Source organism: Astyanax mexicanus, chromosome 6, assembly GCF_023375975.1.
Source record: "Astyanax mexicanus isolate ESR-SI-001 chromosome 6, AstMex3_surface, whole genome shotgun sequence".
NCBI classification, from domain to species: domain Eukaryota; kingdom Metazoa; phylum Chordata; class Actinopteri; order Characiformes; family Acestrorhamphidae; genus Astyanax; species Astyanax mexicanus.
Window position 1 is genome coordinate 39,352,715 of NC_064413.1, and position 27,848 is coordinate 39,380,562.

The 27,848-nt window shown below is 36.9% G+C and overlaps 4 protein-coding genes across 10 annotated transcripts in view; 1 reads left to right on the forward strand and 3 right to left on the reverse strand.

Moving 5' to 3' along the window:
- Positions 1 to 543: 543 nt before the first annotated feature.
- Positions 544 to 4,572, reverse strand: rpl18 (ribosomal protein L18). Its single transcript, XM_015605940.3, has 7 exons — positions 4,473 to 4,572; positions 3,286 to 3,372; positions 3,074 to 3,181; positions 2,230 to 2,328; positions 1,829 to 1,952; positions 874 to 943; positions 544 to 680 (listed from the first exon to the last, which is right to left on the reverse strand). The coding sequence occupies exons 1-7, from the start codon at positions 4,473 to 4,475 to the stop codon at positions 605 to 607; spliced, it is 567 nt and encodes a 188-aa protein (XP_015461426.1). The 5' UTR covers positions 4,476 to 4,572; the 3' UTR covers positions 544 to 604.
- A 1,354-nt stretch (positions 4,573 to 5,926) lies between these two features.
- Positions 5,927 to 8,740, reverse strand: si:ch211-120k19.1 (uncharacterized protein LOC563199 homolog). Of its 2 annotated transcripts, XM_015605906.3 has the most exons (6): positions 8,301 to 8,740; positions 7,852 to 7,976; positions 7,085 to 7,534; positions 6,867 to 6,937; positions 6,211 to 6,240; positions 5,927 to 6,112 (listed from the first exon to the last, which is right to left on the reverse strand). In XM_015605906.3, the coding sequence occupies exons 3-6, from the start codon at positions 7,527 to 7,529 to the stop codon at positions 5,987 to 5,989; spliced, it is 672 nt and encodes a 223-aa protein (XP_015461392.1). In that variant the 5' UTR covers positions 7,530 to 7,534; positions 7,852 to 7,976; positions 8,301 to 8,740; the 3' UTR covers positions 5,927 to 5,986. The 2 variants fall into 2 exon arrangements, with proteins under 2 accessions (XP_015461392.1, XP_049335996.1); XM_049480039.1 differs by having other exon boundaries at positions 7,852 to 8,740.
- A 2,046-nt stretch (positions 8,741 to 10,786) lies between these two features.
- On the forward strand, positions 10,787 to 15,303 carry LOC111193325 (uncharacterized). Its single transcript, XM_049480044.1, has 3 exons — positions 10,787 to 10,869; positions 12,436 to 12,842; positions 13,558 to 15,303. Exon 3 carries the CDS (start codon positions 13,842 to 13,844, stop codon positions 15,039 to 15,041), a length of 1,200 nt encoding a protein of 399 aa, XP_049336001.1. The 5' UTR covers positions 10,787 to 10,869; positions 12,436 to 12,842; positions 13,558 to 13,841; the 3' UTR covers positions 15,042 to 15,303.
- An 896-nt stretch (positions 15,304 to 16,199) lies between these two features.
- myh14 (myosin, heavy chain 14, non-muscle) overlaps positions 16,200 to 27,848 on the reverse strand; it is a 55,994-nt gene continuing 44,345 nt past the window's right edge. For 4 of the 6 annotated variants that reach the window (XM_022673497.2, XM_022673495.2, XM_049480042.1 and 1 more), the window contains 9 exons: positions 27,605 to 27,766; positions 27,204 to 27,332; positions 26,995 to 27,083; positions 26,777 to 26,900; positions 25,380 to 25,588; positions 24,996 to 25,104; positions 22,213 to 22,385; positions 21,888 to 21,914; positions 16,200 to 20,547 (listed from right to left, as the gene is read on the reverse strand). In XM_022673497.2, coding sequence (XP_022529218.2) covers positions 20,358 to 20,547; positions 21,888 to 21,914; positions 22,213 to 22,385; positions 24,996 to 25,104; positions 25,380 to 25,588; positions 26,777 to 26,900; positions 26,995 to 27,083; positions 27,204 to 27,332; positions 27,605 to 27,766 — 1,212 coding nt within the window. In that variant the 3' untranslated portion in view covers positions 16,200 to 20,357. Of the gene's footprint in view, positions 20,548 to 21,887; positions 21,915 to 22,208; positions 22,386 to 24,995; positions 25,105 to 25,379; positions 25,589 to 26,776; positions 26,901 to 26,994; positions 27,084 to 27,203; positions 27,333 to 27,604; positions 27,767 to 27,848 lie in introns of those variants that run through there. The other 2 variants (XM_049480041.1, XM_049480043.1) reach the window with 2 other exon arrangements.

Here is a 27,848-nt window from a genome sequence, read left to right on the forward strand (position 1 = left end):
AAAAAGGTTTTTATTTAGCATTTAACCACATCACCTTTCCAAACACAACCAAACTGAAAACAAGCCAACCAAAATAGCACAAGCTGCTTAAAGCTTCTAACAAGTTTCCATTGAGGTTAGTTCAGCTCTTTTGTTTGTTACATTAATACTGAAACTTGGGTTTGCAGATACTGTAGAACAGTAACATTAAAATCATCAATATAAAAAAGCCCACTATAAATACCAGGCTGGTCTTTTTCCATTTAAAGTGGTAGGGTATGACGTCTGCTAAAGAGCATCAGCTGAACTCTAACCACTACAAAAGAACTTGCACAACTCAGTCTCCTCTATTTAGGCAATGATGTAACAAAGTATAATTTAAATAATGTTCTAAAAGCTGATCAAACCTTATTCTGAGCATTTCTCTAAAAAGGGTTTCCACATAAAACTGAAGGTACGGAAAACTAGGAGAGCCCAGGAATTTGATTCACATTGAAATCCACAAAACTACACCCAAACAGCTGTGTTCTAAACACAAATGAAAACAAAACGTAAAACATTCAGTGATTTTTAGTAGCCAATCTTTATTTGCATCAGACTGACCAATACAAAACAGACGACATCTTTAGTTCTTGTAACCACGACTGGCTCTGCGTCCACGGGCACGCTCGAACTTCCTGCCTTTGGAACGCACGTAGGGCCTGAGGGAAAGAGAATTCAGTTAGTTGCATACACATGGAAGCAAAAATGTACTGCATAATATTAATTAAAAATAAATAAATACACAAAATTGATACTCTGGCAGACTTTATAAAAAAATTGCAGTAACAGAATTTGATTAAATATTTAACTGTAATGGCTTCTAACAGTCAAAGTGTAACTCAAGACTCTTACTTGGTGTGGCTGTGGGGAGTTCCTGGGGCCTTTCCGAAGTGCCTGTACACCTCTCTGCCCTTGCGGGGTCCTTTAGAAACACAAGCAATTTTAATTGGACTCTTAGAAGAAACAGATTTTACAAATCAAATATTTTAAGTTTTTTTGTTTTGCAGTATTCTGGTAATAAGCAATATTACAGCAACCCCAATTTAGTAACAAAGAACCACAAGTATTTCAGAAGTATTTGATAAATATATTGAATATAACCATTGTTTTGGATTACATCCCTGTTCTACTGATAAAGGCAGCTAAAGCTGGTAAAATTAATTAGTGGTTGGAGTTCAAGTCTGCAGGAAGGTAGCTTTCCAGGAACAGTCAGTGACCCCTGACCTAGTGGTTAAAGACTTCAAAAAATCAACCCCTCACCACAACTGTAGTGACCAGAATAGCTGCCAGAAACCAGACGTTGCAGTGGGCTCAGGTTTGCAGGCTCACAAAAACAGATGGACAAGGGAAATATAGCTTTGTCTGATTAACACAGATTTTTACTGACAGACCCAACCTGCACTGTTAACAGACCAGGTTTGTGGGGGTGGTATTATGGTTTGTGGCATGTTAAGACACTCTTTTGACCTGTTAAAAATCAATAATTCCATGAAAGCTACAGCCTGTGAGCAATTCACCCATCTTAACATTTAATTTAAGCAAAGTGCACCATTCTATAAAGTACTCAAACCATTTTCAAGATGCACATGCTCAAGTTTAAACTACTCATACTTCAGAGTTTTTTTTTATTGCAATTATAAAAAAGTTCATAAATCTGAAAATTTAAAAATGTGTGCAACTATTTTCACTGCCATTGAATGCATGTTGCTAGTGTTTGTCCATACAAAGGCAATGTTTAAAAGAAAAAAAAAATATTGGTAACAATTTTCAGAAATTATCACATTTGCAGACTTAAGTTCTAACTTACCTGACAAAAGCACGGTGCCCTGTCCTTTGGGGGCAGCTAGTGCTAGCTGATCAAAAGTCATGATCTGTCCACCTGCCTTGAGAATTCTGCGACGAGCTCCAGAAGTCACCTTCAGAGCACACAGCTGAAAAAAAAGAGAAAATAATATATAAACTAAGTCAAATTGGACTTGGACACAGGCTTTCATTCGTACAATAGTGCACTGCAATAGTGCACTGCTTGCTGGCAGGGGATATTTCAGCCCCGACATGCCCCCCAGTGGAGAGAGCTTCAGCGAGATTAAAGGTACACAGACAAGTAATGTGATGAAAACAGCTTGCTTCACTGCTGTGTACAACATACTGTGCTTAATATCCCAAAGTACTTAAAGAACATTTAATTCCAGTACTAGCTACACTTACCTTCAGCTTGGGGACATCCTGAATCCTGACATCATCAGTCACAGTTCCCACAACGACGGCAGTCTGGTTTTCGCGACCAGGAAGCTTCATCTTGCGGATCTGAGTAAAATAGAATGGAAACACTCAAATGATTACCAGTGCTAAAGACAAATCTCTTTAAATATCAAAATACCTGTATATGAAGAGTTTAAAACAAAACACGTTAAGTGTAACACATCTCCCACATCAATGGTTCATCTGAATCTATGTAAAACTAATCAAAGTATAAAGGAACTCTTAAATTTGATCAAGTGATAAACTGTAACCAAACACTTGTATTATGCCCCAAAAGAGAATATTAAGCATTCTGATTTGAATAAAAAAAATAATAAAACATTCACAAGTGACTGCCCTTCCTATAATTGCAAATTATTTGCAGCTGTGAGTGATCTTATATACCACTTCCCGACAGTTCATTTACTTATCTTAAGTATGTCTGATCTTTACAGAAGTGTGTGTACAGGTAGAAAGACCCAAAAGCCAATCAGACCCTTTACACTCTTATGCCCACAAATCCAATACATATTCGAACTAGGAACAAATACAACACACTTAAATCTGAACTTAAACAGGAAGGGTCACATACTCACAGGCCAGAAAATTAGATGTGTAATATTAAGCCAATGATTCAGATTTGAGTAACTTAATCCTGGTAATGTGAACATCAGTCATGATGTCAGCTGAATGGATTCAAAAATATATGTGTAAAATGTGCTTCCCCCCTAAATAAGTGTAGGTACCCTTAAACTAAGAGAACCAAGTACAAGAGTGGTAGAACATTTAAAAGGACACAAAGTGAACTAACCAAGCGAGAGAGAGCCAGAGGTGGGCGGTTGGTCTTGCTCATGAAGAGCCTCCTAAGGATGACTTTGTTGAATGGAGCATTAGAACGACGGGCCAGGAACCTGTACAACTGTAAGAGAAAACAAGCTTTACATGGAGTTACAGATCACACACTGTGTGCAATAAGAAATGTTTGTAGCATGACATGATGAAAGCTGTCATCACTGGACTCACCTTGACCAGGAGTCTCAGGTAGATATCCTGGCTCTTGGGCTCCTTCCTGTGGACCTTGCGGTCCTTGTTGTGCCTGATGTCGATACCCTGCAAAGATACAAGCATGTTAAATCATGTCCACGTTAGGATATTCTGTACTTGAAAATGTGCAAGTAACCAATACATTTTCTTTTTTTTATATAACTTTCCAACTAAAACTATAATCAAAAGCAAACATGAGTACTATGCTACAGTAGATCATACTTGTATATCTTATTACAGTGTTTCATGTGAACAAGCCGTCTCAAAACATTTAATTGATAGCTGATACGCATATGACTGTATGGTACAAACTTGAAAACTTAAGTAAAAAGGTAATGCCAATGGGAACAGAGCCTTTGACATTAATACCATACACGTGGAAACCAAACATTTTTTAACCTGGCCCAAAACAGCAAATTATACAGTACCAAGTTTACTAATTTACTCAGTAAAACCAGTATTTCCCAGCAATGTATCTATATGATATTAACTACCAAGTTTAGCTTACCTAAGACATACAACTTAAAACTAAAGAGAAGAGCCAAAGCTTGGCCAGTACACTAAACTGGCTAACTAGTCAGCAAGCATACACGTACAGCCAAATACTGGATTCAGTAACTATAACTTTCCATACATTTACAGTGCGGCTACCATTTATTAAACAGTATAACACAAACAGTAACGTTACCCAACTATAACCACTTCCACACACTGAGACCCACAGAGTCCAGAGACCCAACATTGCAGCGGCGCTCACGCCGGTAACATTAGCTCACAAGCTAGCCTCAACATTAGCCAACAAGAGAGCTCCGTCCGCTATTATTAATACAACAGTTTAATTCAGCAAGTCAGCAGCACTTTATTCACCGAACATTTCATCCATAAACTCCACAGCAGGCCAGAAACACCTCTCCTAATACCACCTCTAAACTAGTAGCAGCACACAATATGTTTGGCTGCCCCGCTAAAGCAGGAGGCCGACAGCTTCAGTGTGTGAAATCAGCTTTATAACGTCTAAATTCTACTAAATATTTACAAATATCTAACGATTATAAAACACTCATGTCATCCACACACTGTTCTGTGGGTTTACAGCAGGCAGAGGAGAAGATGGATGCAGATTTTAGAAGAACACAGGCTGGTGAAAATCCACAGCCCGTACCTACCATCTTAGATTCAGGACGAAAAGGGAAAAGGAAGGAGCGAAATCTCGCGATAAAGTGTTCAACGTGAACAGCGCTGTCGCTACTGGGCACGTGACCTTAGTTCTCTCAGCTGATTGGTCAGCGGCCAGTCACTTTCAGGCTACAGTCTTCTGTTCTTTTAATTATCGGTGTTTTTATTATTTATGTTGCAAAAGGTTTTTTTATATGAAAAAAAAAAAACATATAAAAAGTCTTGGAATGTTTAATAACCAACATAATTATAATTATTTTTGACAGAAAATGTAAAAACCTTGTGTTATTTTGTTTCTTTTTTTATTTGTTCATAAAAATGATAATACATGTTCCACAGTCAAAGATGTGTAATTATAAAGTGTACATTGTAACATTCCTACATAATGCATTACACAATTCAGTAAAAATAATATAATATTACATAAATCAGCGAGGTGATTTTACTGAGGTGATTTAACCAAATCAAGCAAGAGCAAAGAACAACCTCAGGGTATTTATTTACGCTTGTTGATAAGGATATTTGCAAAGTAATTTGTAATGGATTAAAACAGATTTTACAGCTTATTCTTTATTTACAATGGCCAGAGTGACGTTATTCATGCCCAGTAATCTGATCTCAAAATTGATTTAAATGTTTATTTTCTCTAGGCTGGTAGCTTTATATTTTACTTAACATAATTCTGCAGACTGTTTTGTAGAAGTAATGGAAAATACGTATTATTATGATCATTATTATTACTATTATTATAATACACATACACTACTATATTATATTTACATTTATACTGTAAAATATAAGTATTAAATAATTGTTTTTTTTTTACTGTATTGTATATAAAACATTTGAGGGTAAATATTTCCAAATATTTGAATTATCGCGCTATAGCGACATCTAGTGGCATAATGATGTTTAACACAGCTCCGGTTTACAGGAAAGCTGGATTTCTTTGTACAAACTTTTTTTTAAAAAAGCAAAGCGAATGTACCGTTAAAGACTCTACCATTTAGTACGATCTTAACATTACAAAACATTTGGAAACCTGAGACCTAATTAAACTGTAACCTGTTCATTAATTCATTCATTCATTCATTTATTTATTTACTTACTTATGACAGCATGAATTATCATGGTTAATTAAGGGTTTGAAATTTCACAAGATATTGTACCAAACGCATGGCTGCACTTTTAGAAATTGTATTAAAACAGTGTAAATCAGTCTTTAGAAAAGTATTTTCTGTTTGGAAAATAACTGTGTAAGAATTACAGCCATTTTTACATTCAACAGTATTTTAACATAAATTAAATACAACTCAATACACTGAAATTAATCTGAAACGTAATCACAAATTTTAAGTCTATTGTGGTGGTGTTCAATATATATTGAATACCATAACTAACCTGCTACAATGTTCAGCTAGAAAAAATGCAGATAGACTGAATGTTGGGAAAACATATTTTTATTTTATTCTCTCTGCAATCAATGTTAGGTGGTCTTAGTGATTTAAGTGTGTGTGTGAGATTCAGTTTTTTGCTGTCTAAAATGACACAGAAAGATGGTCCAGCCGAGAGCGATTCCTCCAGCAAACACAGTGCGCGCTACCGGAGGGACCAGAGAGAAATTCACTGCCTGGAACAGAAAAAAAGAGAAGAACATCTGCAAACATGTCTGGAGTTTAAGACTGGATGAATGGATGGGTGTTGATGGATGGATGAGGACAGTCATACCTGCATTGTGGACCAGTAGACTACACCAGTCTACAAGAGAGAGGATAACAACAGGATTAAACAGTGATGACATTTACATGCACTTAATAAATCAGTAACAGCTGAAAATCAGATTTTGTCAGTACATTGAGCAAAGAATTTGCATGTACTTGGGTTATCAGTGTGAAAACAATAATTCATTAACAATAATTCGATTTCTAATTTGCAACCTGGCAAATATCACACAGAAGCATATATGTGATGTAAACTTAACACTTACTGCTAAAGCACTTCCTTTTGTAAACATTGACTTTTGTTATTGGCAAATATGGATCTGTTTTTTTATTGTTTCTAATAGAATGTAATGCCTGAATGTAATGTAATGTAATTTCCTTCATACAGCTTTCTCTATATCACAGCAATGATGGAAATGCAGTTGTGTTTGTGTGAATGTGCAAAGTAAGGAAACAGAAAAAAACAGACTCTCTGTATCAGCTTTACCAGATTTTTAGGCCTTAATCCAATATCATTTGAATAATTAAATAACGGCAGAAACATAATTGTGATTAAGCTATTGAATGTATGTAAACACATCTTTGATGATGAGATAATACAACTGAAATCAGGGTGAGTAATTTTCCTAAAGTACATCATAAAGAATATATATATTATCTCACCTTGTATGAAGCCCAAAATTTGTTTTTCCAGTCTGCAAAGGGATCTTCTTTGCCTTCCAATGTGCTCAAACCTTGAGGATATAAGAAATTAATTAGAGCTGATTACACATTTTCCACCTGTTCTTAGTGTTTTTAAAGCAAATTTTTAACATCTGGCATTGCTTTCTAAGCACTTTAAAAAAGAAACAGTGTAAACAGCAAAATTACCAAATTCTCACCTATGTAGAAAGCACTGATTGTGGCAGGAGCAGCTATCAATTGATCCAGCAGCACCTTCAGGGATATTCTTTTGGCCCCTCCTCCAGGAAACATCCTCTCTAATGCACGCAGCCAATGATAGTTGAAGTTGGAATGGAAAAAAAACCCGACCAGTGCTACTCGGGCGGTCTGGGCCAGGTCAATACTGTGATTTGGAATGCTTTTTACTGAGACTGAGTCTTTAAAGTGGGCTTTCTCTGAATGCCCAGGTGTGGCATCTTCTTCCTTGTATGTGAGTGAGAGTGCATGCTCCTCAGAAGTATCAGCACTGAGCTGAGCACTCCTTTCCTGTTCATCACCCAGGACGCTTTGCTGAATGAGGTCTGCACTGGCGAACAGGGTTGTGTAGCCCACCACATTGCTAATGTATGGGTAGGATCGGAATAAGGTCCATAGTCTATTCATAATGTCTGCTGGTAAGAAAGGCAAAGACAAAGAAAGAAATGCATCCACATTAGGCTGTAGTGTAGTATAGTATATAGGGGTAATATATAACAATTGCAGACCAGGAGGGTTAGTGTCCTGCACATTTTGACTGTCATTTGTTGTCAATTATGAGCACACCTTCCAAAACCTGTCAAGTAAATACTGAATTTGCCTTAAAAAATACTTTAAAAAGCAGGAAAATCCCTAAAAATGCTGGACACAAAACTTTCCAGGATTAGAGTAAAATTAATATAAAATAAGTAAAATGAGAAGAATAACAGGAGTAAAAACCACTACTCACCATAAAGCTTGTAGGTCTTTAGAGTAACTGAAACAGATCAGTGAGTATCTTCTATCAAGCTTCACTCTGACTGGCTGAGAGAACAATGAAGGCAGAGCCTTATCCAATCCTCAACCAATGAACACCTGCAGGTCAAAGTTCTATGGACATGAATGAGCCTGTTTTCATGATAAGGCTTTATCAGCCAACGCAGAAATGTGAGAATACAGCACATGCTGAACAAAAAGACCCTCTCAGAGTATAGAATATAAAGTAGATAAATAAGAATACTTGCTTATACTATATTTATACTTGATTGACTATATTAAAGGCATTGTTGTCAATATGAGCTATAAGAATATACATGCGTTTCCTTTTATATATGCTATATACAAATAAAGTAATGTACAAACAATGCATGAATTTTATACATAGAGTATCATGTAGCCGAATGGAAGGGAACCACTTACCACTCAAGTCGTCTTCAATTCAGTCCTAAATGTATAAATATTAAAAGTGCAAATACACACAGAAACACTCTAACAGGCAAAACTGCATTCTGAGACTGGTGTTTTCCCTAGACTTCATTTTTGTAGTTCTCCCCCATCCAGAAACACATGGTCAATGGCAAGGCATTTGTGAAGCACATGGAGTATCAGCGAGTTAAAAATAGCTCTCCTCTTCTTGTCTCTGTGCTTATGTTACAAGTAGTAATTTTCAAAATAATTATCAATAAAAGGCAGATATGCTTATTATCACATTCAGACAAAAATCTGATATCTCCATAATGACAAGAGAAAAAAAAACTCTTAACTTTTAATTGAAGTTAATGTAAAAAATATATTACAGAATCTTTTTTATTCGTCCATTCATCATGATAAGTCTACAACTACAATCTAATAAATTATACAATGAAATAAAAAGGCCAGATTCACATTGTGTCAAAAAGTGAAAATGTCCATGATAATTTTGTTTTATTATATAATTATCATTATTATTTTTGCATTTAAACCCAACAGCTCTGTTTGCTAAAGTGGCGTGTGTAACACGGTGACCCTCCATTTAACAGAATGGGATTAAATTCCAGGCATTTATGAATGAACATCCCAAAAGACCTATAAGAAACCCTGTTCCAGCCCTCCAGTGGTTTATTCCATCTACCTCTGCATCTGCTAAATGACAATTAACTGTGAAGTTAAAAGTGTGTTTGAGCAGGAAATTCACTAAACTGTTCTGGACACCAGCCTTCCTTCAGAACTAGAGTAAAAAGAAATTTATATAAGAAGAATAACAGAAACAAAACCCATTATTTATCATAAAGCTTGCCTGTTCCAGAGTAACTGACACAGATCAGTGAGTATCTTCTATCAAACTTCACTATTACTAGTGCATTTAAACAAATGGAATAATGTGAACCTGAAATTCAAATGCAGGCATTTTAGCGTGTAAATCACAGTAAATCACTGACCAATAAGAAACCTTAATCCAGCTTTCCAGTGGTATATTCCATCCACCTAAATGTTCTGTCTATGGAAATGTAATGAAAATTAATAACAGGCCAAAGGCCAAAAAACAGAAATCTATTTACTGAATTAATGAGGGGTTAGAACATCTGTAACTTCAACACATCACCTAGAACTGAATCAAGCATGCATGGCCAAGCCTGACCAACCAAATATATCATTGCTGTCCAATTAAAAACAAGCATCTTCATTTTTGTTGATTTTTAATTTACAACATAATTTAAACACACAATCTGTCCTATATACTGTGTCAAAATCTTTTAATGAATGAACCAATAGGAATTCTCCAAAATGACCTGTACTAAATGGTTTTTACATAGACTTTCTTTAAAGGTTAAGTTGACGTTTTGGAGATGTAGAGTTTTTCATTGAACAGCAAGGATAGACTATATGCTGGTCAAGATGTTTAGTTATCTTTGCAACCACCATGCATATTGAAGACCATTAAAGTTCCTTTCTCTTAAAATGTATATAAATCTGCATGGACTACAAATAAGGATAGGTTAACAAGGGTTGTCATTTTGTAGTGAAAGTCTCTTAAAAATAATAGAAGTGGTGTTCAATTTGAATTGCTGTAATGTTTTAAATCAACAAAACTGTTATAGACTTAATGATTTACACACAAAACTGTATCCTACATTGAAGGCTAAACTGCATGAATTATTTTTCTGTCATAACCAGAACATAATCAGCATTTCAAAAGCAAGAACGTATAGATAAACATGGAATAAAATCAAAGCTGGTAGAAAAGTCCATTATCTTAATGTGTTTGTAACCTAATTAATTGATTAAGCAGTAAGTAATTTGTATTTTTATTAATGTTCTAAATGAAAAACAACAGTATAAAATCTTCTGCTCTTTCTGTCCTTACCATCTTGCAGTTCAGAGAACACCACTGACACATCTCCAGTCTAATCAGTCTTCAGCAGAGCTCCATTATGCTGAATTCTTTCATGGTTATGTAAAAATAACAGTTCTGCTGTGCATCTGTGTTGACATGCGAGGGCAGTCTGCCTGTAGCAACAGGAGGAACTCTCAGACAGGAGAATGTGTTAATGAGGGCCAGAGATTAAACTGATCAATTAAAGCCTCGTTACACTCTTAACTGGTGGCTTTCTGTTTCTATCACTTAACAAGCGGCCTTTGGTCCTTTTCACAAAGCGCACGGAGCCCACACGAGCACAACCAGTTGACTCTCAGATAATTGCCCTGCTTTTCTTTCTTCAGCTGTCAATGGACACTTTCCATTCTCTTTATTGGAAATGTCTTACCGCCTTTAATTTGAAGGGACGAAGAATAGACTTCTTTCAAGCCTATTCTTCATCATTATCACTGAAACTGCACCTCACACTTACTCTCTCACTCTCTCAATCACTCACTCACCCACACTCTCTCATTCTCTCTCAGTATGTGAGGGTGTGTCTATAAATGTCCATGAATGTAACAGCATCATTTCTGATTCCTCTCATTTCTCACAGATCAGAGCCTCTGCAGAGCAACTCAGCAAAGCCAGCAGGTGAGTAGAGCTGAGTGCATTTACACAGCTATTTTAATCTTACGCTTAAGAGCTGAGTTTTATTCTGTATATGATTAATGAGTTATTAGACTGAGGAGTTTCACATAGTGTTAATTAAATGCTTATAAATGGTTTCTATATGTTTTGCTTTGCTGGGATTAACAGGAACATGCTTGTGTTATTTTAGTAGGTCGGTTCTTTCACTTTTTATAAAGGTAGTAACATTCACTGAATCTCTTTATGTATATTTGCGTCAGAACTGTTTGAATTGTGTTTTGAATGTAAATTAAGTGTTGGTCAAAAGTTCACATATACTCATCTCGGACAAACTGCACATATCACAGTAATATTTTAATTTTAATCTTTCTAAAACTGTCCAGGCAGGATGTATAGCTTGCATGTTTCATGGAGAAAATAACAATTTGATACTCAAGTTTTAATTGTAGGTGGTTTGACACGGGGTCACAACTGTACATATAAGGGAAAAACATATATATATACACTTACTAAATATACATATACTTACTTCTGTTCAAACTTACTAATATTAAGTTTCCAAAAAAAAAAAAAGCCCATTGTGACCTGTGTCACAAACGCTTTAAAAGATCGGGAAATTTCCTTACAGGAGTCTGTCTGTCATTGTGACACATACTGAACATCCTAAACATCCTGAGAGCATCACTGGACAGGTCTGAACCTGTGTTCATTCATCTGACCTTATTCACAGCAAGTAGGAGTGCTGGGTTAGTGCTGGAAGTAAACCTAGCTCCATTTAAAATTAATTTTGAGCTTTTACAGCTCCGTTACAACCATTTTAATAATTAAAACACTTTAATTCCATAGAAATAGTACTGACCTGATTTCTGAAGTAAGTCAATGCCTCTTATCTTCTTGATGGTGACCAGCTACAACTGCTTCTCAGTGCACAAACAAAAAAAAAAAACACTTTTTTTCATTGGACCAACTTGCAGAATGTATTTAATAAAAGAACATCAGTTATAATTGTAATCATTTTACATGGGTTGGTGTAGCCAAATGTCCAAGCTGTAATCTTCAGCTGAAAAGAAATGGGTTAAGGTGATCAGTAACATCCCAAGAAACATTTTGCTTGAGATACCAAAGGTTTGATTTGAGGTTGAATACTGGTGAAGGACACATTCACCCCAAGAACTCTATATCAGCTGTTAAGCATGGTGGTGGTAACTTCTTAATGTGGGGCTGCACAAAGTTGATGGTACAGTAAAGAAGGAGGGTCACTTCAGCATTATACTAGACTGTCACATAAGTTGAGCCTGTGCAAGGAATCCTCAGACATTGTGTGGTGTATATATGGTTTTGACACATAATTTTGATTCATCTGAAAGCCTAATATTGCCATGTCATTTCTGTCCAGAAATAGTATGGAAACATCTGACCACAGCTGCAAACAAAGAGGATTTTTTTTATCTTCAGAATAATCACTGATTCTGCATTAAAATTATAAATACATTATGAATCTTTAAAAAATATATATATTTACAGTCATAAGAGAAATGTCTTTCATCCTTTTTCTCCTCTTCTTTAAAGGCATGCGTCCATCCAGCAACATGTCATTTGAACCGGGACTGGAACGTGGGGTGCCATGGGGTCGAGACCTTTTTACATTTGTGACATCGGCAGCAGGTCACATGATGCGGACCCTGCAAAAGCCGCGCAAGAACAAGCCATCCAAACGGCAGGTCAACCACCGCAGGTTTCTCCACAACATGATCCAGAGGTATTTTAAAAGAGCATGACAGATAGGAGGTTACTTCAAATAATTAATACTTTTTTTTGCTAATTAACACTTTTGTTACCTCACAGGAAATTTGCTGAAATAGAGGCCGCCAATCAACAGTTGGCCACAGCTCTTTTTTCAGCAGACACCTCACAGAGCCATCTGAAACCAAAATCCCACAATCATACCATCGAATCTCTGAAAAACACAGAAAAAGGTGAGACTTATGTTTCTCTCATCTATATTTTAAGTTTTTGTCAGTTTTAAATATTTTCTGAGTAAATCTGTGAGAATTTTGATGTCAAAGACATAGGCTGCATCGGTTACATAGGTTAGCTTACTACATTTTTAAATGCTATTTTATACAATATATTCCCAAAAGTATTTGCTCACCCATCCAAATCATTGAACTCAGGCTTCAATCACTTTAAGGACCACTGTTTTATATAACTAAGTACCTAGACATGCAGACAGGTTTTAGGGAAAAAAAATTGCCAAAGAATGGGTCACTCTCAGCCAGAAATACTATTTATTTTTTTTAATTATTTTATTTTTACTTTTTTGCCCATTTTCTCCCAATTTACACGGCCAATTACCCAACCCACTCATTAGGACTCCCCTATCACTAGTGATGCCCCAACACCAGGAGGGTGAATACTAACACATGCCTCCTCTGATACATGTGAAGCCTTTTTTCATTGCCGAGTAGCATCACAGCGCACTCTGAGGAAAGCGCAGTGACTCTGTCCCACTACATCAGCTCACAGACGTCACCCTTTAGAGTGATGAGGTGAGAGCGGGCCATCTACCAACCCAGAGAGAGCAAGGCCAATCAGGTTTTTAAGGGGATAAGTTTTCCTTTAGATCACAGACATCATCTTGGTTCTTGGTTGTAATCCACTGTTATCATCTCTGTTTCTGTTTCTCTGCAGCTTCTGCTAACTCTTGCGAAACCAAAACACTGTCAAAGCAGCAGGATGAGGTTAATGATTACAGGACATTAAAGAGCGCTGTGGTTAACCCCGACACAACGTCCTTCAAAAGCAAGGCTCTGAATATTCTGAACAGTGGAGAAGACAGTCACCCATGGGAAAGTGTGGAGGTGTTTGAACACAGCCAAGAAAACTCACCAAGACGAAGCTCTGACTTTAACTGTGAAAGGGAACAAAATCAGTCTCCAGCTGCTGATCTGGACAACCTGACACAGGTTACCAACATGATTCTGGAGGACAGTGTGTTCACTTGGCTAGAAAGTATTGAAAGGATAAGACATAATAAGAGTTCTGAGGCAGACATCACTGAATCAGCTGACGTAGCACAAGACCAGCCGTATTTAGGGATAACGTTGTTTGATATGTCCCTCATCTCACCAGCAGTGTCACCCTTATCGTTGGATTCACTGTCATGTGATTTTGAAGAACAAATGCACCCTGAAAGTGAACACAGCTCTGAAGTGCAGCAAATCACAGAGAGTCTGGAGATGGATGTGATGGAGAATCTTGAACTGCTGGCTGCTTCAGAGGAGTATCTACAGAGCCATCATAATGATCAAATGAACGTGGCTAGCAGTGTTTGGAACATTCAAAGTGAGGAGAATCGGAGCCATTTTCAAGGTAGCCTGACATTTCTTAACACCTCACCTGAAGGGTATGTCATAGATAACCCAACAGAGGCAGACTGTGCTGGTGGAGTCATCCCTAAAGGACTGGAACCTGAGCCCCTGATTGATACAGAGTATGACTTGATCAGTTACTCTGCCTGCAGTCTAGCACCCTGTGAATATGCTGCTAGAGAAAAAGAACAGACAAAGGACTGCTATCTAAGTCAGCTTGATATTAGCACATCATTAAACGAGCAGAACGACACCTGGGGTGCGTCTAAAACAGCCTTAAAAGGCTTTGAACAGAGGGACTTTACAAACCACACCCTTGATAGTCAAGCTTTACAAAAACCTGCGCATGCTTCGTCAAATCAGACCTCTTCTATACACAGGAACCAGCAGCATCCCACTCACAAAGATCATACCCAAATCATAACCACAGACCCATATTATGATCTATCAGGTGCAGAAAAGAACAGAAGCATTGAGACAGGACCCTCACTGAATCCAAATTCTGTCTACACTAGTCCTCCAAACCCACTTTCCTCATCCACATCACACTGCTACAGCTTTGAAGATCAAAGACAAGATAACAGCACTTACAGAGGAGACTTCTGCTCATATTCAGTTGACGAATCTGATGTGAGTATTCCCAGTTTTGAGGGTGTGGCTCAATCATTTCCTGCCCCTGTGAATAAACCACACCCATATTCAATTTCTACTCCTCTTTTGAATGATGATTGGCTTTTCAGCAACATAGTAGCTGAGCAGGATTTCAACAGTATGGTCAGATCACAAGGATGTGCTCACTGTTGAAGGCTACATACTGAACATAAGCCACAGTTTCGTGTATGATTTAAATGAGGTGGAGATATTGTAGATTGGACACTGCGATGAGGTCAGAAACCTGCCCCATTACAAAGGTACTTCACCCCTTAATAGGTGCTGTATATGATTCTGGGCATCATATTATTTTTTTGTTGTTGTTTTTTTCTTGTGTGCCATTTGAACATACAGTTCTGGAAAAAAATAAGCAATTTTGCTGTTTATAGGTATATGTAGAAGATGAGAAATTGCCAGAATAACAAAAAAGATGCAAATAAACCTGTTTTTTAGTCACAGTTTTCATACATCTTGGCATGTTCTCCTCCACCAGTCTTTCACACTGCTTTTGGAAAAAATTTTGCCACTCCTGGTGCAAAAATTCAAGCAGTTCAGCTTGGTTTGATGTCTTGTGATCATCCATCTTCCTCTTGATTATATTCCAGAGGTTTTCAATTTGGTCAAATCAAAGATATCCATTATTTTTAAGTGGTCTAATTTTTTTCCAGAGCTGTATAAGTTGACCTTTGTGTATATATTTTGTGTACATTGGATCATTTGCAAATGATGTACGTTTAGTCTATCTAAATCTAATCTAATCTAATCTAAATCTTAGGTGGATTTGTGGTAATTTCTGTGAAATGGTATTGTGCCTGTATCATTCTAAGACTTTAATTTATTTTAACTGAGAAAGTACGAATAAACGATTGTCGTCAGTGAATAATCTGTGGGTATTATTATGCCATGTTACGACCCAACGAAATCCACTGCAACAATTAAACTAATTACAGAAATGTACTGCATTTTTTATATTCCATGTGTAGACAAAAGTATTAAGACACTGGCCTGTTACTTTTTCCTTTAAAATTAAGAGTATTTAACAATTGTTTATCCTGCTTTTGTTGGAATAACTGTCTTTAATGTGCAGGAAGAACTTTCTACCAGAATTTGGAGTATTGCTGTTTAAAATATTAAACGGTGTTAAATGGTGATAACTGTGATATAATTGCAACAATACACTTCATGCTCACGTATGTTATATCACACACCTTGAATGTATTATTGCTTAGTTGCCTAATGAACATAAATGCACAGAATATATGTGTGCAGATATGGTATGTTCAAAATGTAGAATTAATTAACCACACACAATTCAAAACCAATGACATACATTATATTAAAATTCACTCCAGTCAGACTTTATCCATGTAGCCAAATGAACAAACAGAAAAAGCAAATAAACAAAGTAAATAAAAAGGCAAAAAAGGACAAATAAAACATGTTTTAGACACCACCAGTCTTACCATTAATAAATACAAGCGGCATTCTGCATTCACTGCATTAATCTCCTCACACATTCATCACATTACAGTCAAATAGCAGCCTCGGCTAAACCACGCCTCTCTTTCAACTGGGGTCTAGTTATAAAATGGCATTGACATAAAAGAAATATTCAAACTATTTAATTGTGTACATTTGGATTGAGTTTTAAAGTCATAATTTTAGTTCTTTGTAGGTCCAATCCATTTCTAAAAGCCAAGAATATTTGTAATGCATATTAATTGTGCAATTTCACCTCTAATTGGAATGGGCAAAGTGAAAAACCTGTTTCACTTTTATTCACAATCTTATTTCAGAATAAAGTAAAAAAAAAAAATCTTTGTACAAAACAAACAGCAGAATGGTGTTTAGCACAGGGCTAAAAATATTCACCTGTAGTTATGAGGGTCATTTTTCCAGTTAAAAGTATTCTATTCTCCTCTAATAATAATGAGAATGTATCCTGAACAGCATCATCTCAACATAATTGTCAGTTTGGATATTAAACAAAAGTATTAAATAATAATGCTGGTGACCAGGGACACGCCTGGTTCACCAACCTTTTCAGAGCACCAGTGGATCTAAGGAACTTTGTTATTGCACAAAGTAGTAGTAAAGTAGCATTAGCAATTAGCAAACGACACAAAGGAGGTACATCATATGTCTCATACATCTAATGAACGGAAGGTGCGAGACTGTAGTGGGCTGTTTGGTCCTAATTCTAAACCCATCACTTCACTGATACTAATCAGAGCCTGAACATGAAGTACAGTTCAGTACCTTTCAGAAGTATAGTCTATAGTAAAATGATGTCATTTTTGTCCTTATTACCTGGAACATGTTTAAAGAGAGGGAGTGATAAGAACTAGCTATCTAAAATGGAACTAGTAACATAGGTAAAATACAAGAAAAGAGCAGCTTTTTATTTGAGGTGAATAGAAGAGAGATCACACTAAGGGAAAGGCTGTAATAATAGCCCTAAAACATGGGGTTCCAAATCCATCAAACCTCAAAAAGGAACACATTCGTTAGAGGAGTTTGAGAGATGTTTCTGTGTGGTTTAATGCAACTCTCACATTAAACCACATAGAAATTACCAGTAAATACACTTTTTAAGGCTTTGTTAGCCAAGGAACGTCTTTCCTCACAGCAAATACTGCCAGAGAAAACTATAAAAAACAACCCTCATTTTAACCATTCAGCTACATCAGATTCAATTCTACTGTGGTCTGATAAGAGCTAACTGTTAACTCTTCAATTAGTGCAGAAAAAAAACAGCTAGGATTAGAAGAAACTCAGGGAAGGTTGTAGGTGTTCACTCGGGAGATGCTGTTGTCAAACTGTTGTTGAAACAGCGTCACTACAAGCCTATTCTAAGCCTAAACTACAGACCTGAGCTGTGTCCCAAACTGAGCCCTATTCACTCTATAGTGCACTTATTTTGTAGTGTTGTCTGAAAATGTAGTGCTGAGTTTTGAGTGTGCTGAAACTATCATTTAATGAACTGTAATATATATACATATATATATTCTGTAGTGTACAAACAATGTATAGTATTGAAATACCAATAAAATACATCACATTTGGAGGAAGATCAAAGTTTAGATTGTTTTATGCAATGTAATCTGTCCTCACAAAGAAATTACTTCATATTAGGATTGAAAGATATGGGGAAAATATAATATAGTGATATTTAAAGTTATTTTCATGATAAACAATATGTATCATGATATTCTGACATGCAGACAAAATGCACCAGGTAAGATCCAAGACCCAAAAACTGATATTTAAATATTCTCATACTTAAGAAAGTGATTTATATTATATTATAAGCGGTTCACTAATTCCAATTTAACATAACATAATTTAACATTTAACATAATTTAACATAATTTCACTCATTCTAATGAAATGTGCAGCTGATCAGTGTTCTCTATGCACTGACAATATCCATGATATGATCAAATAATTATATTGTGTGCATTCATAACCAGATAGGCCCCCCGTCTCACACATATGACAACACCTCCCAAATCATTTATATTGTTAAACTTGTTGAATTTGTACCCAGTACAGTTTTGGACACAGCTCTGGACTACTCTCTGCTCTGGACTTAACTACTGTAGAACTGCCTTAGTTAATATCCCTTTCTTCATCCATTCGCCTCAGATTTGGTAAAACATAAAAGCTTTGTTCCGTAACTATTTTACACGACCTGTTAAAAAAACAAACATATTACATGTCATTTTGATAAATAAAAAAAGATACTTTTGACAGTGATGTGCCTGAAACAATGAGATCGCTTAGTAACAATGTATTATTCCTTTGCTAATATTGTTTAGCTGAGCTGAGCACAACAAGACTGAAAAAAAAAACCTCACAGATGACCCACAGCATTCCAGTCTGTCTTATTCTTGGTAAGTTCTTAGTCTTGGTTATTTTTAGTTTAATATTTCTCATGACTCTCTCACTTTTCCATCGATCTAGTTTCGCTCTTCTCAGAGGAACTGCGACTTTTTGTTAAAATGCAAAGAATAGGCAACAACCATGATATACACTTATCAACAAAAAAAACAGACAAATTATAAATAAATAACATGAATAATGACAATATTTTAGCTTGATAAGATTACGGTCAGGCTGTCTGAAACTGGTAGTGATATGAGAAGATGTAAGAAGAAGTTTATAAATCCTAAAGGTCTAACTACTCACAGTCTACGCAACAACTCCGAATGAACTCACTTCAGAATTAATAACTGTCTGCTGACCTGAAAGATCAAGGCCGGCATCTATAGTACCCTGGATGTTATAGGAAATCGAACAAGGCCCATCTTCCCAAAAATGCTGCATCTTATCTTTGATGATAATTCTCTATTCTTATTTGATATTAGCTGTTTGGGAAACACTTCTTAAGACTGATTTTATAATGACCTTGCGCAATGTTTTGTGGGACCCAACCCACAATAGATATAACTAATGTTTCTAATGCAATTTGAGCCAATGCGAAACACCAATGAAATATTACTGTTATGTACATGAATAGTGAAAATGTGTTTCATCTTATTTATTTTCTAATGCACGTATTTTTGTTGTATTTTTGTTCTACATGTTGTTTTTTTGTTTTTTTCCTTTTTTGTTTTCTATTGGCTTGAAAATGTACCACTGTATTGTTCTTCTGTTTATGCCAAAAATGTAAAAGCTGGCTCATATCGGCAGATTTATCACAGTAGATCATTTTTTCTCTCTCACTTTGTCGCTGAAGTTCATAGATGTGTAAAATCAGTAATACCAAATCGTGTTTGATACACTGTTTGATAAAAAGAGGGTTAACGGTTCCTTTTTTTAATTTGACGTTGCTACTCCTAAATATTAAAAGGCAAACAGTCTGAAAAAACGTTCAATTCCCAATCCTTGAAATCTATTTTTACCTAAAGTGAGAGAGAGAGAAGCCTTCTGGGATTAATACTGATCAGCAGCTGAACCATTCATGCAAGCACAGCTAACACGCTGAAGAATGTCTCTCCATGATGTTCTACCTGATTGCCATCATAAACATGCAGACTGCCTTTAAACACATGGCTTATGCTTGATTGAAAGAGCGCTTAGGGTTGATGCAGCCATCTTAACTTTGCCAGCCACAATAAGCCTGATGTACATTGCACTGATATGTGGCTCTTCTAATATACATTAATGATACTTCCCTCAGAATACTGAATGCGGGAAAGAACTTTCTTTTCCTCTTCAGAAAATGAACTGTAGTCCTTATTCAATATCTCAGTGTAAGACTGATTTCAATAGTGCTAATTGTATACCAGCATTATCTCCAGCTCATGTACATTTTCGTTTCGTTGGTTCAGTCTTGGCTGCAGAGGTATACTCAGTGCAGTGTAGATAACTCTGACTGCAGTGCTGTGTTAGTTAACTGATCAGACTGTCCATCTCTCCATCCGTCCACCGATCCACCTGGAGGCCTTTCCTTCTCCCCTTTGGTTACTCTGCATCTGCGAGGCTGTAAGGGGGAGGTGGCCCAAGGGCATTGTCGGGGGGCACAGGGGTACCCGGGAGGCCGCTGGAGGGCGTAGGGGAAGCGGGAGGTTCCTCTGAGTCAGAGTTCTCCTGAGAGAGGTCGTCCACTAAAGCCCTCCGTCCTCCACGTACTGAAAGCGGGAGTGGAGCACGCCTGACAGATAGAGAGGGGAAACAGAGAAGCAGAGAAAGTGTATGACAGTGTTAGACAGATCAGAATATGCTTTGATAATATATATGTTATGTTATTTATTATAGAATGCAGATAGAAGGAAAAAGAACAGGATCAAGAAGGAGTAGGAAGAGATGTTTAGGGGTGTAACAACAATACACAGCACTGTATCAAATTGCTTTGTAGCTTACTGTATTGTTTAAACTGTGTCATGGCTAGAATGTTAGATTCTGGATAGTGTGCTTGTAAATAGAATAATAGATTGGAGCACATGCTCCAATTCTAATTCCTCCAATTCTAATTCCTCAATAAGCTAAAAACTCATTATTGTCCACTATTGTCCACAAACTCCCTCAAAATAATAAACCGATACATATCAATTTGTTATTTCTGTCTGTTGTATATGGCATTAAAGTCACCGTGAACTTTAGGTGCTGCCCAAATTGGGATTTGAAGTTATGGACTGCAGGCCAGTGTGCTACCAGTGCACTATTGGGAATGTGTGCAATGACTGTAAAGTAAGGCCCTAAAATTGTCAGGTGGAAGAAAACGTGAGAAAGGCGAAAAAAGAAAAAAAAAGAAAAAAAAAAAAGAAAAAAGGAATGTAGAAAAAAAATGCTGTAAGCATTCTTCTTTTTTCTTTTAAGATATTTTGTTTTGTGTGTCTTTTAAGAACTCCCCTTTTTTCTCTATCGTCTTTATTTTTACCCACTGTTAACGGTTATACCTCTACAAAGGTGCAACAGAGAAGTGGGGTTTCTGTTCTTGGTCTCACAGCTGAGCCTGGTCAGTGCTGATTAACACTGGGGATTCTGGGACTTGGAGTTTTAGGTCCAGATTCACCAGCTCTTCCACTGCAGTTTCCAAGCCCTCTGCTGGTGATTGGTGGTACATGCCACTTTTTTAAATAAAATTTCTACTTCAAAGAACTATCAAAATTATTTACAGCCACTTCTGCTCTATCACAAGCTGTACTATATATAAGGCTGGGGCGACTTGTTGACAGCATTGATGCTATTGTTTAGGAAAATCCTAAATCTACTATAGTAAAGTAAAGTCTTAAATTTCTTGTTGTGCATCTAAATTGTGGGAGTATTTTAGACAGAGGACAGTGTGTCCCAATAAACCTACTATTTGTAAATGTAATTTTTTTTAGATTATTAAAAAAAACAAAACAAATTAAATCAGTGAATCAATCGAATACTAACTATTGCGTTGTTACACCCCTAGTTAATTTCTGTGAAAGATACATTTAAGGAAAAAGACACAAACTCTGATCTTATGCATATGAACACAGGAACATGCACAACATTAAAACCTACTTGTCAGATCTGGGTCTCTCTGTGCCGCTGAGTGGGTGTAGGAGACGATTAAACACATACGCACACATGGACACACACATGCAAATCCGTTAGATATGGATGGATAAATGAAACATGCATACACAAACAAAAACACAGTAATGCAACATGAATAAAAAAAAAACAAAACAAAACAAAATGATTAGTTACTCATGTCAGGTTATTCTACAGTACTGACGGTCTACAAGAACAGCATACATATGCTTACATGCTATCTCACTCATCTTTCTTACCATACAGACACACACACGCGCACACACAGACACAGCTACACCTCCACTCTTACCTGAGTTGCGAGCGCAGAGCGTTTAGCTCACGGTTCATGCTCTGCATGCTGTCACCCATCTCCTCCAACTCGCGTTGTAGTTTTCTACGCTGGGCGTTTGTGCGTGAGTTCTCCTCCTCCACCTCCTCCAGCTGCCTCTTCAGCTGCCGCAGGCGACCCATCGACTTATCCAGCTACAGGCAAAGACACGGGAAACGTTTTATATAGCAAGCTATGCGATTCAGATTCCGATAATATTAGATTACACACCAGCAGCATATTTTACAGGACTGAAGAGTACAAAATATACAACGGTAAAATAAAACTTCATATTGCTAGCTAACCCTTGTGAATACATCCTTGCTTTGACAGAGGCTGAGAACTACATATACCTGATAAAAAACTGTCAGTGTAGAAATGGACAAAAACTGTAGGGCTAGGCAATATATTGAACCTTTAATCTATATATATTTATATAAAATATGAGAGAATATTTTTTTATATCAATACATAAACAATTTCTCATTTCTCTTCTCTGCAAAACTTCACTTGATTTACACTGATGGCAAGGAACCAGCGAAACACAGACAGTTTAAAACCAGCATGTCTCATGTTCTTAGAGCAAAGTGACCATAAACAGCAGCAGTGTGAAGCTTCACTACTGAACTAAACACTGTTTTTAGAGCAGATACGCCCACTTTAACCTGAACTGAACTTCTCACCAATCAGCTCATTTACATGGGAATAGACCTGACATGGTTTCAGCAGAGATTTATAGAAAATGAAAAAAAGTTAAATTGCACTTTTTATTTACTTATTTTATTTACATATTTACTTGTTTTTATGATACTTAAAGTGAACAAAAAAAAAAACATTAATTTGAAGAATCTGTTTTTTATAATTAATTAGTGTAATTTTAATTGCCTTTCAGTTGTTGGTGATATAAAATGCTGCTAGAACTACTAGGCTACTCTAATATACAGGATATGGCACGGAATGATAAAACTGGCACATAGAGCTTTTTATCAGAAGCGTCTCTTTGTTATTACCAGTGTTGGGAGTAACGGCGTTAAAACTAACGGCGTTACTAACGCCGTTACTTTTTTTCAGTAACGAGTAATCTAACTAATTACTATGACTGTAACTATAACGCCGTTACCATTTCCGACACCCCGTTACTGCACGTTACTTTAGCCGCTCTATGAACTTTTTTTTTTTATTTCGCTTTGCCCTGGTTAACCCCTCCTCTGTCCGGTGAACTTGAGCTTCTGGCCGCTGTGCCTGTGGTTTGGCGTGGTGAAGTGAGGCACAATTGTGACGATTTGCGTGCTCTAATCAATTCAGTGATTGCCGTGGACAGCCCAAGTTCCGAATTAAGGACGTTAAGCTCTTTTTAGCTGCTCCGGTTTTTGTGGTGCTGCTGCTTTCTATTTTAGAGCTTAGATTCTCTGCCCGAATCCCACCTGACCTGAGGACCGACCCGAAATCAGGCTCCTATTTTTATTTTATATAAAGCTCTGGTGTGATAATCACAATGTTGCTAAGTAACCAATTATTATTGTTCACTAAAGCGAACGAAATAGCGAAAACTGAAAGTGAAAAAACATTTGTGTTAACTGAATCTAATAAAAACGGTAATTAAAAGGAAAAACATAACTATCTCGAACTGTATTTTGTGTTTATAAAACTAACTAAAACGAACTGAAATACCCTGATAGAATACCCTCATTTTCGTGTTTAATTTATTTATAAGCGCTGTTGTACAGCAGAGTTGTACAGCGGGAGTTGTTGTGCCGAGCGCGCGGCACTCGTGGTCCGTTAGTTCTTGTGTAAAGCGCTCGCGCTAGCAAGCCCACCCTAAAATGAACAGAAAAAATAAAAACAAAATAAAAATAAAATAAAATAAAATAATAAAATTAAACTATAATAAAAATGAAAACTAGCTCTGGGCGCACGTGAACGCCTCCGCGTTTGACTTGCAGCATTGTGTGTAGCTGTTCTTAAAAATCATTTAAATTAAATAATAGTTCTATGCTTCTATGTTACAGTGTTAATTAACATAATTCTGATTATATTTCGCTCATTCAATCAGCCCGAAAACAGACAGTTTATGGGGCGGATCGGGTCAGGCTCATAATGACAGTTTATGGTTCGGGCTTGGGCAGAATGTGCAAGGGCTCCGGCTGGGTCGGATTTTTTGGGCCCGATCTAAGCTCTATTCTCTTTTGGTGAAGCTGTTATATTAATACCATTTTAACGGGCATTAAATTGTTGTTTTTGTCCATTATTTTGTTTTATATATACATATTTCTTTTGAGTGTGGCTTGGTTTGTTAAATTTCATCCCCAGACGCGTTTTTCCGTTTTTTTCAGTATTACAAGTTTTAGTAATTTTCTTTGGTTCTGTGAAGAATTTCGTTTTATTTTTTTGAAATTCGTTAGATTATATTTTTGTCAACATTTTGGGTTTATTTTCGTTTGTTATTTTTTGTTATTTTTCTAATAATAATAGTAAATGCATAATTGATTTCCTTTTTTTGATGGGCGAATAATAAAAAGTAACGTGATAGTTACTTTTACTGGTAACTAATTACTTTTATAGTGGAGTAACTCCGTTAGTAACTCAGTTACTTTTTTGGAGAAGTAACGAGTAACTATAACTAATTACTTTTTCAAAGTAACGTGCCCAACACTGGTTATTACTTCATGGGGTGAAAAAAAAATGAAGATATATATATATTGTATAACACTGATACTGATATATTATTTTTTATCCATATCGCCCAGCTGTAAGAAGAGGTATACCTGTTCTCTGTACTGGTCTGCATGTCTCCTTTCATCCTCTACTTGCATCACCACTTCCTTCAGTTTCTTCTCTGTTTTCCGCACCAGCTTGTTGGCCATTGCGCGCTCCCTTAGAGACAAATAAATATTTCTTTAAGAAATTACATAGTACAGTTTATGATATACAGCAAAACACAGGTGGAAGAACAACTTTCCCTGTTGCCAAGATCTAGAAATTGTGAGCAGTAGCCATCTAATAAGCTTTGGAAAGGTAAGCAACTTGCAGTAATGGAACTAAAAATGCTCCTTCATATTTACATTTTAGTTAAATCCTATTTGTTTGCCCAATAAAAAATGCTAATGGGTTTATAACACCAGGTTTGAATTCAAACTGCTCAAACGCACTGTCTCTCCTGTTCCATTTGCTCCTCCATGGATTCAATTTTGGACTCCAGGGCAGCAACACTCATGCGATGTTTTCCCCTCACAGCTCCTTCCAGCTCAGTCAGCCTGGTCTTCAGCTCCTTGTTCTGCCTCTCAAGGCTCTCCCTCGCACCCTCACTCTTCTGGGTCAGTGTCCTTTCTCCAGCCAGCTGTACTGTCAGAGTCTCCACCTGAGACACAGGGAGAGGGGTGTATAGTGACACTGAATATCTTCATAATTCATCTATTTTATATTTCATAAATACAGTATATAACCTGCAAACCAGTTTTACAGCCATTACTGAACTGAACTTCATATAGTTGTAATGGAATTTTAAATACTAAAATTAATAACAAGGGGTTGGATAAGAACACCTACATGTGCTTCCATGAATAATACCTTCAGAACCTGAACTACCTTAAGAACAAAGCCCTGCTAAATATAATTCATATATAAATCTAAATATATTCATATATCTACATGTACATTTAAAGCATTACATCAAGTAATACGTATAATGGATAATGGATAAAATGGCATAAAGAAAACAAGTAAAAGAACAAACAATGCATAAATATATAATATTTAAAGGATCACTAAGGATTATATTTTCTGTAGTAACTCATAACATAATCATGCCTCATCATATATTAAGGAAACATGCTGAGTTTATTTTTTTATTTGAACTGTGTGGTATGTCACAAAAATCTGTGTGGGATGTATACACAGACTCTCCTGTCGCATTTCCACACTCAGGGTGGCCAGGTATAGACAGCAGCATGCAAACAGCGTGCTGCAACCATGGAAACGGGCAGGCCGGCTATTTTTCTGCTGAACAGGTAATCACTGAGCTTCAGTAAGGTTTCTGACCATAACAAGATAATATACCACTACCACAGGCGGGCATTTTGGACACAGAAACGGACATATTCACTAATCAATACAGAGCATGACTGTGTGTCAATCTGGCAACCCGCATAAGCTTCACATCGGGGGAGGAGTGTGGCAGAAATCTCTATCCAATGTTTAATGACTCCTGTAGCCATTTCACAAACTTACTCGCATTTATTACTGCTTGTTCCTTTAAAAAGATAAGTAGTACTGGTAATAGTCTAATTAATAACGTTCTAAAGAGATCATTCCAGAGATGGGAAATAGAGCTGAAAATTATTTGGCTGCAAGTTTCATCATCTTAGCTTTTTCTTTGAGAAAAATAACTATTTTAAATTTGTCAAAGAATGATTTCATTATTAGTCGTATTTTGGAAAGTGCAGCAGAAAGTCTGTATCAACCACAGCAGGAGCAGGTTCTATGTTCCTATGTTCTCGTCTCCTGAAAAAAAATTCTTGAGACACCATCTACAGATGCAGGAGTGTACCTGTAGTGTGGTCTTCCTCTGCCTCTCAGCAATTAACTCAGCATTGCTCTGCTCCTCCTCCAGCTCCTCCTCTAGCTGACTAATCCTGGCCTCCAGACGCCTCTTTTCTTCACATAGAGCTGACCTGTGAGAGAGAAGGAGGTGTTACACTCACATGAACACACCTACACATACACACCACACCACACACACACACACACAGATTCTGAGATTCCTACTTTCCGCTGCTGGTGTTGAGAATCTCTTCAGACATTTCATCTCGCTCCTGCTGAGCCTGTCTCCTCAACCTGTCTGAAACTGCCAGCTCCTGAGAGACAGAAACGCCAGAGACACACCATGATTTACTGCACACCATGGATTAAAAATGTATATATTTTTTAATATACTTAGTATAAGCTCACACAAACACATAGGCTGTATAACAAACCTCTGTCAGCTGTAGTAGCTCTGCCTCTAAGGTCTGCAGGCGCTTCTCGCTGTCCTTTGATTGGACAATGACTTCATCTCGAGCCATCTTGGTCTCATCCAACTCCCGTAGCACCTCCTTCATCTGAGTCTGATGAGTGTATGAACATTGGAACACGTCAGCATTAGAATAAATGTTTAAAGTACTTGATATAAAGAATTGTGACTACTTTCATCTAGCACATTTGAGCAGTTATGATGTAAATTTTCAAAATAATCTGGATCCAGTTTCTTTCTACATTTAAATTTAAAAAGTTAAAATAGAAGTTTAAACCTGGCTTGTCTGAAACCCTTTAAGAGGATTAATAATTAATCTTTGGTTCCTTTGATTAATATACCTCATAAACTGATATTCTGTTTTACCTGGAGACGCTTCAGCTGCCGAAGTGCCTCCTCTCTGCCTCGAGTGGCCGCCTCCACCTGTGACTCTGCCTCCTGGAGCTCCGCCTCCATTTGCTTCTTGACAGATAGTGCCTGAGCTCTCTGAGTCTTCTCCTCCTCCAACAGAGCTTCTAGCTCACGCACCTGCAGAAACGCATTATTAAATATGCATGCTGTGACTCATTTTCAAGTGTAGGTAAATAACTACAGCTTACATCTGTACATA